We start from the raw sequence: 16,532 nt of genomic DNA, 5'->3' as shown, positions 1-16,532 counted from the left end.
TATGTGTGTGTGTGTGTGTGTGTGACACTGGACCACAAAACCAGTCACAAGGGTCATTTTTTGAAATTGAGAAATTTATACATCATCTCAAAATCACCTTTAAAGTTGTCCACATGAAGTTCTTAGCATATTACTAATTACTAATCAAAAATTAAGTTTTGATATATTTATGGTAGGAAATTTACAAAATATCTTCATGGAACTTGATCTTTACTTAATGTCCTAATGATTTTTGGCATAAAAGAAAAATTGATCATTTTGACCCATACAGTGTATTGTTGGCTATTGCCTCAAATATACCCGTGCTACTTAAGACTGGTTTTGTGGTCCAGGGTCACATATACTACTACATATTGTTTTGCCATCCCCTTCACAGCTGTGTCTTCATATATTAAGTGACTGACATCAAGTCTATTTAAAGATCATATCCTACACTTTCCTTTCGGATTTGTGTATGTGGACGAGCAGTAGGTGGTCTTGTTTGCGAGTCTGTGTGTGCATTATGGTAAATACTACATTATTAAAGGGTTCAACAACAGATGGGAAAACACTTTAAAGCACTGATCACTCATAATTATAATTATCTCACGTGGGTTACTGGGGCCTTTCCAGGCCACCCATCTATCCTTGTTGGGCTTTGGAAAAGCAGTAGATCATCGCCCTCTAGTGGTCGTCTGCTGGAGGATGCCATTGTACCCTGTTCACCCATAAATGAAAATGTCTTTCCAAACCTGTATGAGTTTTACAAAAGGAGATTGTGCGTGGAACGTGGATGCTGCTCTTTGTTATAGAATAAAGGTAAATGGGATCTCCAGAAAATGCAATATTGCAAGTGTTTGAAGCCGTTTGTGTGAGGAACAGAAATCTGCTCTGCTGTAGCTCTCTTATCTCATTCACCCTTTCACATATTCAAGTTTTCCATGTTTTTTCAACACAGCCAGTTGCAGCTGGCATTATAGATGTGAGTCCTGATGCAATGCATCTTCATGTTCATATTTAAATATATGAGAATGAGATTTGAAAGCTGTGATGGAGAGTAAGATTTCCAGTGTTTTATGATTAAATCTCTGACTTATCCTCACACAAACTGACTTGTTTTGACAAGAGCAGCATGAATGTTTTGCTCAAGACTTTTTGCAATCCATGGAAGAAAGAAAGTCATATCGGTTTGGAAAATCATCAGAGTGAGTAAACAGATTTACATTTTTGGGTCCATTATCCCTGAGAGGTTATGTTTGTCTATCTGTTCTCATGTACACTGCTGTTCAAAAGTTTGGGATCAGTAAGATTTTAAATGTTTTTTACAGAAGTGGTTTCTGCTCATCAAGGCTGCGTTTATTTGACTAAAAATACAGAAAAAAGCAGTAATATTGTAAAATATTTATGCAATTTAAAATAGTGTTTTTTGATTTTAATATACTATAGAATGTCATTTATTTCTGTGACACAAAGCTGAATTTTCAGCATCATTACAGATGCTCCAGTCCAGTCTTCCAGTGTCAAGAAATCATTCTAATAAGCTGATTTATTATCAGTTTTGGAACCTGTTGTGCCGCCTAATTTTTTTTCCTGTTAAAGTTTTTTCAGGATTCTTTGACGAATAAAATGCTAAAAAGAACAGCATTTATTTAAAATAGACTTATTTTGTAACATATACACTACTTTCAGTGTTTGGGGTCAGTACGTTTTCTTTCTTTGTTTGATAGAAATTAATACTTTTATTCAGCAAAGGTAATAAAGACCTATATTGTTAGAAAAGATTGCTATTTTGAATAAATGCTGTTTTATTCATCAGAGAATCCTGAAAAAAAGTATTATGGGTTCCAAAAATAAAATTAAAATAATTTTCCAACATTAATAATAAATCAGCATATTAGAATGATTTCTGAAGAATCATGTGATGCTGAAGACTGGAGTAATGACTGATGAAAATTCAGCTTTGCATCACAGAAATAAATTATATTTTAAAGTATATTAAAATAGAAAACTGTTATTTTTAAATTGCAATAATATTTTAGAATATTACTTTCTTTTGTAATTTGTATTTTTTGATCAAGTAAATGGAGCTTTGATGAGCCTAAGAGACATCTTTGAAAAATCTTACTGATCCCGAACTTTTGAATAGCATATGTACACTACCATTCAAAGATTTGGGGTTAGTAAGATATATATATATATATATATATATATATATATATATATATATATATATATATATATATATATATATATATATATATATAATATTATAAAAATATATATATATATATATATATATATATATATATAATGTATATAATGTATATATTCATATTATCTCTTATGCTCACCAAGGCTGCATTTGTATGATCAAAAATACAGTAAAAATAGTAATATTGTGATCTATTATTATAATTTTGAATAACTGCTTTCAGTTTAAACATATTTTAAAATGTAATTTATTCCTGTGATGCAAAGCTGAATTTTCAGCATCATTACTTCAATCTTCAGTGTCACATCAACCTTCAGAAATCATTCTGATATGCTGATTTCATGCTTAAAAATAAATAAATACATAAAAAATCTTAATATAAATGTTGAAAACAGTTGTGCTGCTTAATATTCAAAACAACATAATTTATTTGAATTTCAATTTAATGCATCCTTGCTAATAAAAGTATTACTTTAAAAAAAAAAAAAAAAAAAAACGGAAAAAAAAGCCTACTGACCTTAAAGTTTTGAACGGTCGTGTATGTCTTCTACCTTGTGTTTTTTCCTGTACCTTCCCTCTTCCCTCAACCCTGTCTTACACTTCCCATCATTCTCTGTCTTTCTCTCCCACTCTCAGTGAGTGTGTCTCGTCCTCGTCACCTGTCTCTTAAGAGACGCTCACTCTTCTCTCGTTTCCCAGGTAACTGCCGGCATGTCGGGGCTCTCTAACCACTCACTGGGAAGGGTCGGACTGATTAACAGAGATAGTTTTCATAGAAATAACCCTCAAGTACTGTTTCAGGGGCCTTTTGCTCCTTCTCCTCTTACACTAAACTAGATTAGATTTTAGTATACAGGTCAATAATATAACACATCTTAGACTATTTTAACATAACTGGAGTTGAAAAATTTCTTATGCACCAGCTATCCTCCAGAGCAGGGTCCTGAAGGGCCGGTGTCCTGCAGAGTTTAGCTCCAGCCCCAGTTAGACACACCTGAACCGGCTAATCAAGTTCTTACTAGGCATACTAGAAACTTCCCTGCAAGTGTGTTGAGGCAAGTTGGAGCTAAACTCTGCAGGACACCGGACCTCCAGGAGCAAGTTTGGACACCCCTGCTTCAGAACCGTAACTATTAAACACGCTTTAAGAAATACTTCACAAAAAATGAAAACTTTGTCAACATTTTCTCATCTTTATGTCATTTCAAACCTGTATGACTGTATGTATACTTTTCAGAAAAGCTGCTCTTTTATAAAGCTGCTCTTTTACAAGTATAAAGATAGACTCTGGTGATCCCCAAAGCACCATAAAAGCAGTCCATATGATGAACATATGCAAGCACTAAGTATGTGTAGGAGTTATGGTGCGTTTCAGCGAATAATAAATTAAATTTGGATCTATTCCTCACATAACATTATCATATGGCTTCAGAAGATAACGTAATGCACAAGAAATACAGACTGCTGTAATGGTGCTTTTGTCTTTTTGGGGTTCGACATAAGTGACCTAAGTAGCACAGGTATATTTGTAGCAGTAGCCAAAAATTGTATGGGTCAAAATGATAACATTTTCTTTTAAGCCAAATATCATTAGGAAATTACAAATAATTACAAAAAATGACAAATAATTTACTCACCCCCTTGTCATCCAAGATGTTTATGTCTTTCTTTCTTCAGTCGTATATTTTTGAGGAAAACATTTCAAGATTTCTCTCCATATAGTGGACTACTATGGTGTCCCCGAGTTTGAACTTCCAAAATGCAGTGTAAATGCAGCTCTAAATGATCCAAGCTGAGGAAGAAAGTTCTTATCTAACGAAACGATTTGTTATTTTATTTTTAAAAAATGACAATTTATATACTTTCTAACCTCAAATGCTCATCTTCTCTAGTTCTGCGTTCTGGTTCAAGACAGTTAGGGTATGTCGAAAAACTCCATCTCATTTTCTCCTCCAACTTCAAAATCATCCTACATCGCTGCAGAAGGGTCGGCCCAGTGTTTACAAAGTGAACGCACAAGAAGGGTCAAACACCTAAAGGTAAAAAGTGACGTAGGACGATTTGAAAGTTTGAGGATAAAATGAGATAATTTAAACTGCATTTTGGAAGTTCAAATATGTGGGCACCATAGAAGTCCATTATATGGAGAAAAATCCTGAAATGTTTGCCTCAAAAACAAAGACAGGAACATCTTGGATGTCAAAAGGGGTGAGTAAATTATCTGTACATTTTTGTTCTAGAACGGAAGTTCTCCTGCAAGTAAAGATATTTTGTAAATGTCCTACTGTAATTATATCAAAACTTATTTTTTGATTAATAATATGCATTGCTAAGAACTTTATTTGGATCTTCATAGGCAGTTTTCTCAATATATTGATTGTTTTGCACCCTCAGATTTCAGATTCAAAAAATTGACCCTTATGACTAGAGGTCAACCGATGTATCGGTTTTGCCGATTAACTGGCACCGATAGTTGATTGGTGGAACTATCGGTTATTGGCAAAAATCCATGCAGATAGATTTTCCGTGTTGGGTCCCAGTAAAGTCCGTATAGTCTTTGTTATACACCACTAGAGCGGCCTCTAGTGGTGGAAATCACTGACAGCACGTGCAGTTTGTTCAAAGGAAAGGAAGGAAAGGACGTGACATGAGGCCAAGTATGGTGACCCATACTCGGAATTTGTGCTCTTCATTTAACCCATCCAAGTGCACACACACAGCAGTGAACACACACACACCGAGAACACACACCCGGAGCAGTGGGCAGCCATATTGCTATTGCTGCGGCGCCTGGGGAGCAGTTAGGGGTTCGGTGCCTTGCTCAAGGGTCACTGTGCGCTGCATCGAGCTGGACACTTTAAAGGCAGATTTAAACATCGACAACGAAACGTGTGTACAGTTTACTGTAATGCATGTTTTCATATTATTACTAAGTGATGAATTTGTTGCAAATTCATGCTGCATTAGTGGAGAAAGGACAGCAGTGTACTTTTGTCCGTGATCAAATAAACTCTTGTAAATTGAATGTGACGCATCCGGTGTATGTGATACTGGATAGCTGCGAGTTCTCTTTCAGACATTCCTTCGGTATCTCACTATGGGAATCGCCTCGGGCATGACCAATCCTGGAAGCACCAGTTGGACCACATCTGTCGGTTGACAGACCAATCACGACAGTGATGTGGAAGTCCCGCCTCCCCCATATATGTATATCACTGCATGACGGTCCCCACCTCATTCTCATTCTCTTCCCCATGAAGATCTCTTGGAAGTTTTATTTCTTCTGTACCCCTTTCTGCTTATCAAGCAGAGCTCATGGAGGAGATGGGGAGGCAAATGGATACTGGGTCACCAAACCCAGCCCTCTGGGAAGAGATCTGTGTTATTGCAGATCTCAACCTGAGAACCTCCAGAGGTGCAGTCCAGAGCTGTGGCTCTTGATTTCTCGAATGCCCCGGTCAAGCCCAAAGCCCTTTTCGGAGCAACTATTCCCTGTGCATTCAAGCAGTGTGCCAAGGTCACAGTGAGGTTTGAAAATAAAAAACACATAAAACCAAAATTACTCAATTCAGAGCTGCAATCCCCAGCTCCCCCGCTAGATGGCGCGGCTGCACCATTAGTGGGCAAGGGCTGCAGCGGCCACAGAGAGCTGGCGTGTATGCGCAGTACATCTCTGGGTTCTGTCTACGATAATGCAGGGCTATCATTTGCAGTTTGCTGTAAAACCTCCAGTGTTCAACAGTGTGTCGATGTCAGCCACAGAAGGGAAGTCAGATCAGGTTTTAGAGGAAGAAATAGCCTCTTTATTAAGAAAAAGGGCAATTCGAGTTGTGCCGCCGGAAGACAGCTATCAGGCCTTTTACTCCTAGTACTTTGTCATTCCCAAGAGAGGGGTAGGTCTCTGTCGATTTCTGGATTTCCGAATCCTTAACAGACACCTCAGAAAATACAAGTTCAAAATGCCCACATCAAAACGCTGTCAGATTTTATTCGCGAGAGAGACTGGTTCACTTCGGTTGATCTGGAAGATGCATTTTCCATATAGACATCTACCTGGCACACAGGAAATTCCTCAGGCTTGCCTATCAGGGCACAGCCTACGAATTTATGACTGTTCCGTTCAGGTTCTCATTGGCCCCACGGACATTTTGCAGATGTATTGAAGCAGCTCTATCACCGCTGAGAACAGCAGGTCTCAGAGTGTCAGCTTATTTGAACAATGTCCTTCTTTGCTCTCCATCATGGCAGCAAATGGAGACAGACACGAAGATGCTTGTGTCTCATTTGGAGAGCTTAGGTTTCAAGTTAAACAAGACAAAAAGCTGCCTGGTGCCCACACAGGAAATAGTTTATATAGGCTTCAGACTGAACTCGGATCGGTATCAAGCGTTTCTGTCAGAGGAGCGCATTAGGTCAATTCGCAGGAAAGTCCTATTCAGACTGTGTTTGCGCCTTTTGGGGCTAATGGCCTCAACAGTCTCAGTTATTCCTTTGGGACTGTTGTGAATGAGATTTGTCATTAAAGCCGGTTCTGCGTTAGGGCTGCATGATATATCGCGTAATTCACCGACAAGCTGCGCAAAACCACACAATATCATCGATATTATACCTTGCGATAATTTGTTTGCATAGCTTCTCAGTGAACTACGGCGTAAATGCTGCTAAATCTGAAAGCACGTGTAAATACCAAATTTAAAAACATATTTTTACTTAAAACTCACTTCATAACTTCAGTTGAGTGATTCAAATAAATCCTTCTGTGAGATGATGTGGCTTCCTACACAGAATAAGGCACGCAAAATATTTTATAGCATTCTAAGCAGTAATACAAGCAATGTTGAATAACACTGCAGTATTATATACTGTATTATAATAAAAATTCTAGCCACGGCAGCTGTGGCCTAATGGTTAGAGAGTCGAGCCTGTAACCGAAAGGTTGTGGGTTTGAGTCCCAAGTCCGGCAGGGATCGAAGGTGGTGGGAGTGAATAACGAGTCCCTTGAGCAAGGCACCGAACCCCCAACTGCTCACCGGGCTGCAGCGATAGCAATATGTGTGTTCACTGTGTGTATGTGCGTTAGTGTTCACTACTCGCTACTTTGTGTGTGCACTTGGATGGGTTAAATGCAGAGCACAAATTCCATACTTGGCCGCCATACTTGGCCACACGTTACGTCCTTTCTTTTCCTTTAGTCCATTTGTAACATTAAGATTGATGAAAGCTTGTTAGAGTGTGTTTCTTGTTAGAGTGTGTTAATTTCAACATTAACTAATATATTTTAAAATTTTAGTTGCTTTTGTTAACATTAATGACTGTCATGATCAATATATAATTAATATTATTATTTTTATTCATTTACAAAGTATGGTTAAGTAGGCTACTTTTTTTAAATAGCAGAGCACTGTTTATTTTCTACTCAGTAGCCATTTTAAAAACTATCGGTCGATTAATCTGTATTGGTCCAACTTAGTTATTAGTATCTGTAAAATCCAATATCAGTCGACCTATACTTATAACTGGTTTTGTGGTCCAGGGTCACATATCGTTGAATGGGCTGCTGTATTAAGAATGTGCCAGTAGGCGGTGATATCTGAGTGGAGCATGTCTTTATTTGTGTGATATCCAGCATTTCTGCCTGCCTCTGTCCTAATCCTTCTGTCTGCCGATTCTTCTCTTCTAAATCTATACCGTATTCCATTTATACTGTGTAATGTTGTGTGTGTGTGTGTGTATATAGCCTCTAAACACACTTGCATCACAAAAACTTTACGTTATACACATGAACACTATTGTTCAAAAGTTTGGGGTAGGTAAGATTTTACTATTTCTGAAATAGGTCTCTTATACTCTATTTGCAAAAATGCTGTAAAAACAGTAAAACTGTCAAATGTGTATAAATAACTGTCATCTATAACTTATAACTGTAATTTATTCCTGTGATGGCAAAGCTGAATTTTTAGCATCATTACTCAAGTTTTCTTTGATACATGATTCTTCATGAATCACAATTTTCTTATCAATGTGGAAAACAGTTGTGCTTTGATATTTTTTGTGAAAATGTTTTTTCAGAAGTCTTTTGCTATATTATAAATCTCTTTACTGTCACATTTGAATAATTTAATTCATGCTCGCTGAGGGGCAAAAATTTTTTTTACAAACTATCTTACAGACCCCAAACTTTTAAACAGTAGTGTGTGTTTTGCTGCTGCTGATGTTGTTGCATTGACTCTACATTGTTTATGCAATCAGTCACAGAATATTTGTCTATGTCAGTGTATTTTAGTAATGTCTAGTCAAGATTTTCTTCATCTGAAATGAATTTCCTGTCATGATTTGCCCATTTGACCTACATTCTTCTATGAATCACAAAGATATATCCCTGCCCCTTTTTTTTTCATAATTTTAAATAGAGTGATAACTGTGGCTTTGAAGGCATAAAAGTGGTCGATATGAATCATATCATATATTTTATGTGTCCTGCATTTATTTTTGGGTGAACTACATCTTAACTCTCTTCTCTGAACCTCCCTACTGCCATTTTACTCTTGTTGTGATTTGTGTTTTGTGACTTGTTGCGCAAGTGTGTTTTATCAGTCTGGTGACCGTTAATGCATTGCAGATGTTGAACTATTATAGACTCCTGATAGCTTTTGGTTTTGCATGACTGGAAAATAAAAGGTAAGATAGAGAGAGGAATGTTGAAACAAACCAGACTCAAATTTGTGTGGTGTTTGACTTAAGAAATGTGTGCAGAATTAATCAGCAAGGAACAAATTTTTTAACATGGTGAAACTATGAACTGATGACCTTTTATTTGCCAAAAGGATCAAAATTAGCAAGTTTTAGAAATGGATCCCAATAGCACTTTTCAGCACTTTTCCAAATGCAAAACTGTCAGCAGATGAGAACACTCTGCGTCATTGTATGAGAGTACATTTTTTTCTGGATTTTTAACTTGCTGGAATTGAAGGGCATTTGTAAGGCAAAAGGGCATGATTCAGTGTGATATTTTAGTGCAGACTGGCATCATTAATCATGTCTCTATGTTGCCTTTCTACTCTTTAATATTTTTGTTAAACAGTTCTACAGACATCAACAGTGGGATTCTGTACAAATCCTGTTGAGAATCTAGGGAAATAAAAAAAAAAAAAAAAAGTGAATCATGAATCTTTCAGAACAGAATTATTTATGTTTGGATGAACTTTCCTGCCACGTCATGGCTGCATTATTTTATTATTATTATTTTTATTATTTTTTATTTTATTTATGCAGTAAAACGGTAATATTGTGAAGGATTGTTGACAATTTAAAATAACTGTTTTCTATTTGAATATATTTTAAAATATGATTTATTCCTGTGATCGCAAAGCTGAATTTTTAAGCAGCCATTACTCCAGTGCCACATGACTTTCAATAATAATGCATCCTTGCTGAAGGTAATTGCTTAAAGAAAACAAAACAAAAAATGGCATATGGCTCCTGAAGGCATTGTATTCATCATCCCACAGATAAATGTCATCGTTTACTCACCATCTTCTCCCACACTTTTTCCCGTGCGTGTTTTTCAGAATTCCGCTCACCGTCTCACATCGGCGGCCTTAACCGATCAGCATCTCTGAGCTACACGGATCGCCCCGAACCTCAGTCTGTCAGCGGCAGCAACACGCAGCTCAGCAGCGTTCCCTTGCCGCAGTACACACCAGACTTCAACGTCCGAGCTCTGGCGGACATACAGTTTGTGAAGGTGAAGATATGGTCGAAACAGTTTTGGATGGTTGACGTTGCATTGACTGAATATTTCCCGCACAAATGAACATTTGCTGAAAATGTACTCACTCTCTGGCCATCCATGATGTAGGTGAGTTCGATTCTTCATCAGATTAGATTTGGAGAAATTTAGCATTACATCACTTGCTCACCAATGGAGCGAATGGGTGCCGTCAGAATGAGAGTCCAAACAGATGATAAAAACAGTAAATCAGCTGATAAATCACAGTAATCCACAAGTAATCCACACCACTCCAGTCCATTAGTTAATGTCTTAAGAAGTAAAAAGCTGCCTGTTTGTAATTAAAATAATATATCAATGTTGCTTTCTCATCTGAATCAGGAGAGAAATATGCACAGATCAAGCACTGTTTACAAGCGAACAGTTCTAAACAAATATGTTCTAAACAAATATGACTGGAGAAAGCATTAGTATAGATTATGGACTCAACCAGAATCAACAGTTCAGAGTTGAAACTTCTAAATGATGGATTTGTTTCTGACAAACACGCAGTTTTTCACTTTAACAGTCACCAGCCTGTTATAGAAGTTTGGAGTACCTGTGGATTATTGTGATGTTTTTATTAGCTGTTTGGACTCACTCTGACGGCACCCATTCAGGGCAAAGAATCCACTGGTGATGTAATGCTGAATGTCTCCAAATGTTTTCTGATGAAGAATGAGACTCATCTACATCTTAGATGGCTGGATGGTCAGTAATTCTTCATTAACTTCTCATTACTGGGTGAAATATTTCTATAAACACGAGTAAACAGCTTGTAAAATAAGTGTTTCTCTAAGAGTTTCAAAAGCAGAAATGCATCAGTAAAAGAGCTTGCAACAAAACTGTTGAGGTTGAAAGTTAACATACAGCCTAGGCTGGTTGGCTTGTCTTAGCTTAAGCTGGAAATAGCTGGTTTTAGCTGGTCTCCCAGCCTGACCAGCTAAGAAAGTGGCCAAAACCCCTCTAAAACCAGCCTGCTGACCAGCTATGACTAGCTTAGGCTGGTTTTAGCTGTTTTTTTTTTTTTCAGCAGGGACACCTGGCAGAATCTGCAGAATGTTAATAATTTTACCAAAATAAGAGGGATCATACAAAATGCATGTTATTTTATTATTTAGTACTGATCTGAATAAGATATTTCACATAAAAGATGTGTACATGTAGCCCACAAGAAAAAAATAATTGAATTTATATGAATTTATAAAAATGACCCCATTTAAAAGCTTATATATACTTGATTCTTAATACTGTGCTGTTACCGGAGTGATCCACAGCTGTGTTTTGATTAAGTGATAAATCCCCTGCCCACTGTTCCTCAGAAAAATCCTTCAGGTTCCAGAAATTCTTTGGTTTTTCAGTTGTTTTTGTGTATTTGAACCCTTTCCAACAATGACTGAAAGATTTTCCATCTTCCATGTTTTCACACTGAGGATAACTGAGGGACTCGTATGCAACTACTGCAGAAAGTTCAAATGCCCACTGATGCTCCAGAAGGAAAAATTATGCATAAAGAGCCAGGGGTAAAAACTTTTGAACAGAATAAAGAGGTGTAGGGTAGGATGGTAAAAGGCGCCTTTTTCCTCTAAACCATTAGATGTCAGAAAAACGTGGCTTAGCACGTTCCAAAACATCTGGTTTTCAACATACACGTGCTATATTGGTTGATCCTTGACACAATGGTGGGGGAAGTCGATTCTGTGCTTACTTGATCTAATATTTGATGTTTTTAGAAAATGTTGTAGATTTAAGTAGCAAATGAGAATCGCTAAATTATTAAATATATCTTAAGGCAAATGTCTTCTTAATGATTTTCAGTTTTGTTTAAGATAGTTAAAACAGCAGTTTTTAAATAACAAAAGAATATGTAAAAGTATGGTATTTGGGGTAAAAAGGCCCCTGCTGTTGGGCTTAAAAGGCACAATATTAGCATGATAATTAATAGAAGGCTGACTTTTCTATTTGTTGACATGACATTGTTAGATTCAGATGGTGAATATCATATTATGTTGGGTATCCATCTTAGAAATAATCACCAGGTTTAGAACGAAACCATCATATTTAAAAGCATGCTATTAATCATATCATATAATAAAATGTCATTTGTTGCTACTACTATAAATCCATATTAAATTTTTATGGGATCTTCATAGGTGCTTTCAAAAACTCTACATTTTAAAATGATTTTGTTTCTGTGTTTTAAAATATGTTTTATATTAACATACTTTAATGACAGTATATTTATTGAACAAAAAAATATTTTTATTATATATACAGTACTGTGCAAAAGTTTTAGGCCACTAGTATTTTCACCAGCTAAAAAATGGTTTAAAGTAAGTTATTTCTATCTTTTGCTGTAGTGTGTCAGTAAAAAAATATCGGTTTACATTTCCAAACATTCTGTTTGCCATTAATTGTAATAATCTAGTGAGATTTTTGTTTGCATAAGGAGTCTGACAACAGCCAGAGCTCCACACAGAGATCTGATCTCACCATCATCCATTCTGTCTCTGGAATGACATGAAGAAACAGAAAAACTGAGACAGACTAAATCCAGAAGAACTGTGGCAACATGTCCAAGATGTTTCAAGTAACCTACCTGCAAAGCTACCTGAAAAGCTATGCACAAGTGCACATAGAGCAAAAGCTGCTTTAAACGCAAAGGATGGTCACATCAAATGCTTATTTATTTTAGTTAATAGAAGTTCTTTGATAAAGAAATTCTATTTATGACATTGTTTTTGACAGCATCCTCGTTTAATGTGCCTAACTGCCTAAAAATTTTAACAGTACTGTAGCTTTGTAGGTATAGGTCTCTTAAAACATCTTGGAGATGTTGCCACAGTTCTTCTGGATTTAGTCTGTCTCAGTTTTTTCTGTTTCTTAAAACAGACTGGATTGAATGATGGAGAGATCAGATCTTTGTTTGCACAAGGAGTCTGACAACAGCCTGTGCTCCATACAAAAATCTCACTGGATTATTACAATTAATGGCAAAATGAATGTTTAGAAATGTAAACTGATATTTCCTACTGACACACCACAGCAAAAGACCGACTTTAACTGACTTTAAACCCTTTTTGTAGCTGATGAAAATACTAGTGGCCTAAGACTTTTGCACAGTACTGTAGATTGTATTCATCAAAATAAGCAGAAAATAGTACAGTCTTTGTGATTGTTTTGAACAAATATTAACGTAAACATTATTTTAGTTAAAGTATTTGTATCAATACTGTGTGCCTTTTACCTTATGCTGGTGGGCCTTTTGCCACCTCATACATTTATGAGATTTTTTAACAAAATAAAAACTTGTATGATTTATTTTCACACAAAATATGTTGCTCCGTAAATGTTTAATACAAACGTATGTATCTTTCTGCAATCATCATCTTCGGGCACAGTCAAAAGCACATTTTTTTCTTAGGAGGTGCCTTTAGCCCCGTTGTACCTTACATTTTTCTAACGTTGCCTAAATATCATATTTTTTTCATGTAGTACTGCCCTTCAGAAGCTACAGAACATGCTTACATGTTTCCTAGAAGACAAAATAAGTTACATTTACCCTGATCTTCAAATTCAAGAAGTTCTCACTCCCCGGCTCTTAATGCATTGGGTTTTTTCTGAAGAACAGCGGGCAGTTTAACTGTTCAGGACAAACAAGGAACTCATGAACAACTATCACTAAACAAACAAACACAGCTGTGCATGTAACAACACAGTATTAAGAATCAAGTGTATGTAAACTTTTGAAGGGGGTTATTTTTATAAATTCAACTATTATTTTCTCTTTTGGATTATATGTAAATGTATTTTATGTGAAATATCTTATTCAGGTCAGTATTAAATAAAAACTAACATGCATTTTGTATCATCCCTCTTATGTTGATAAAATAATTAACATTGCAGATTCTACAAGGTGTTTGTAAACTTTTAACCTCAACTGTAATACCTTGAAATGTTACATTTACATTGAACGAAGCATGATTTTACTGTTGATTATTTAATAAGTTTAAATAAGTAAATACATTTAAATGAAACAAATCATTTTAGTACATCACAAATATGGTTTATTTATTCATCCATCCAAAAATATCATATAGCTCACATCAACGCTCCCGTCTTTCTTTTTCCAGATCACACGCTCTCAGTATCAAAACGGTCTGATGGCATCTCGGCTGGACAGCTCGCCGCAGTCTCCAGACAGCGGACACGGCCACATTGATAACAGCACACCATCCGCTCCCCATCCGTCTTCAGAAACCATTCTCACGCTCACAGATGCCCCCGACGAGACGACCTCGCTCCTCAACGAACAGAACAGCCAATCTGCGCGCCAGGCCAACCACAGCACGCACAACGACAGTGCCATTTGACACACTCACACGTGATTTACCCATATCTCACACTCCCATTGGACATGAAGCACTTTTCCCAGAACTTTTCATCAGAGCCCTTTTAGCGCCAACCATTACAGCTCCTGGTATAAAAGTGTGGGTGTATGACAAGCAATAGTTTGCTGAGACATCCAGTCAAGATGTTGTATAACACCTTGTGCAAGACGATCACATGGAGAAGCCACAGTGAATCTGGACTGAGAAAGGCCCAAGTTTCAGACAGACACTCTTGGGCGTTTTATAGACTGCAAATAGAGACCTTTCTATAGATGAAGATGTTTATTTTGTCATTTTTCTATTGAGGTTGATCACAGAAATGTGAACGATGGAAACTACGGATGCCTTTTTATTTGATGTTCGTTCATAATTCACCATTGTACCAAATTCTGTGGGTGTGTGTATGACTGACGAATGAGTTTATGATATAGATATACATGCAAGTGTGTGTTTGTACATACGACAACGCATGAGTCCGATTTGGCCGTTGCAGCCCAAGCAACAACTCAGGGAGACAGAGACGCTGAGCTTCACATACTTACTGCATGTTTAGTAATTCCCCATTCATTTACGTGAACCCATGCGACAAGTGATCAAAAAAAAGTGAAGCATGCTGTCGTCAAATGCACCAAATACTAAGATACACATGGCATCCACTCATCGTTTTTATGTCAGATATTTCTGCTGGTCGTCTGTGGCGGTGTTCATGTGATTTAGTATTTGTGTATGTGTAAAATTGTCCTTTTTATACTCCAAAGAGAACAAGCGTTTGTCGTTCATTTGTTGTACGACTGTAAATGGAGTCATTTTTCTGCACAAACTGTTTGTGATTGGAGCTCTTGAACTGTATCTGTTGCTCCCGTTGGACCAGAGGTAATCTAACCAAAAGAATTTAACTTTGCTGTATTTATTTAGCGTAAAATTGAGGTTGTATATTTTTTAAGTGATTTTATTTCGTTTTTGTGCTGTGCATTTTCTAAACAGGTTGTGTGGTTGACATGGTACAGACTACAAATTGTAGATGCCTACTAGGAAGTGGCAGGTTCGGGAAGTGACTTCATGTAATGTTTTGTTTGCCTTTTTTTCTACTGTGTGCATCTTTTGCTTTCATACCAAATATGTTTGAAACTGTTAAGAACAATCAAAGTGAGGAGTGTCAGGAGACACGTTGATAGGAAGATGATATCCCACGCCTAGTCAGATGGACACACAAAAGCCTATTTTATTCTGTAGCATACAGAGGGGAGCAAGAACTGCACTGTGTATTTCTATTTTTGGCTGTTGACAGCTGTTCAGTTTTTAAGGAGACTCTCCCTGTATGTTCAAACTGTTAATCTAATTATGTCCTACTCAAATTAATCATGAATACATTGTGAATTTACACTTTTTCTTTAATGGAAACTGCAGAGTTTTTTTTAGGTGTAATGACTTCTTCATTCTTTTTATACTGTATTTTTCCAAATTATTTTGTGGTTTGGGAGAGGTCTTCTTTTAGATGATCTGAGTTTGGCTATTAAATTATTTATTTAATCAGTGTAATATGTTGCAACACTCTTGTACTCATATATGTTTTGTCGGTAATATGTTTTGTAAAGACCCTCAAAGCGAGTAGGTGTTTAAGTGGACTAAAGCTAGGAATCTTAACTTTTTTAAAAATATGTCCTGTGTGCATAAATTAGACATCTTCGAGAATGCAGATGTCCTGAATTAAACCATCAGATGGTCAACTGACAAATATTGGGATTCGCTGGAAATATTTTATGATTACATTTATTTTTGCAGGTTCACATGTGTGCCTGATGTTAAATACTGGAAATGTGACAGATGCAATATGATGAAGTGCTGGAGAATTGACTGAAAGATTGTGGTGGGAATATTTGCGTGATTAATAATTTAGCTGACTCACAGTTGCTGACATTTGAAAATGTATAATGCACTTCCAGAGTCTTCTCCCCTGTCAGTTATTTCATCTGATTAAGAAAAATTGAGGCCAGTTAAAAAATATATACGGTGAGGTACAAAAAATTCCAATGCTACTTATAACACATGAATTATATTAATATTTTTATATCTTCATAACAAGTTACACTAAAATATTAGCATGAATATCTAACCTTTTGTAAAAAGGTTTAGGTCAGAGTACTGTGTACTGTATCTGTTCCTCTCATTGGACCAGAGGTAA

General features: G+C 36.5%; 1 protein-coding gene across 2 annotated transcripts in view; it reads left to right on the top strand.

Moving 5' to 3' along the window:
- Window positions 1–16,085, top strand: part of LOC127165587 (metal transporter CNNM4) — a 47,860-nt gene extending 31,775 nt beyond the window's left edge. Inside the window, exons 6-8 of one of the 2 annotated variants that reach the window (XM_051110346.1) lie at window positions 2,828–2,890; window positions 9,760–9,935; window positions 14,093–16,085. In XM_051110346.1, coding sequence (XP_050966303.1) covers window positions 2,828–2,890; window positions 9,760–9,935; window positions 14,093–14,332 — 479 coding nt within the window. In that variant the 3' untranslated portion in view covers window positions 14,333–16,085. The remainder of the gene's footprint in view (window positions 1–2,827; window positions 2,891–9,759; window positions 9,936–14,092) is intronic. The other variant, XM_051110347.1, reaches the window with a different exon arrangement.
- Window positions 16,086–16,532: the final 447 nt, after the last annotated feature.

The sequence above is a fragment of the Labeo rohita genome, chromosome 5 (assembly GCF_022985175.1).
Source record: "Labeo rohita strain BAU-BD-2019 chromosome 5, IGBB_LRoh.1.0, whole genome shotgun sequence".
Lineage (NCBI taxonomy): Eukaryota > Metazoa > Chordata > Actinopteri > Cypriniformes > Cyprinidae > Labeo > Labeo rohita.
This window is presented reverse-complemented; position numbering and strand designations above follow the sequence as displayed.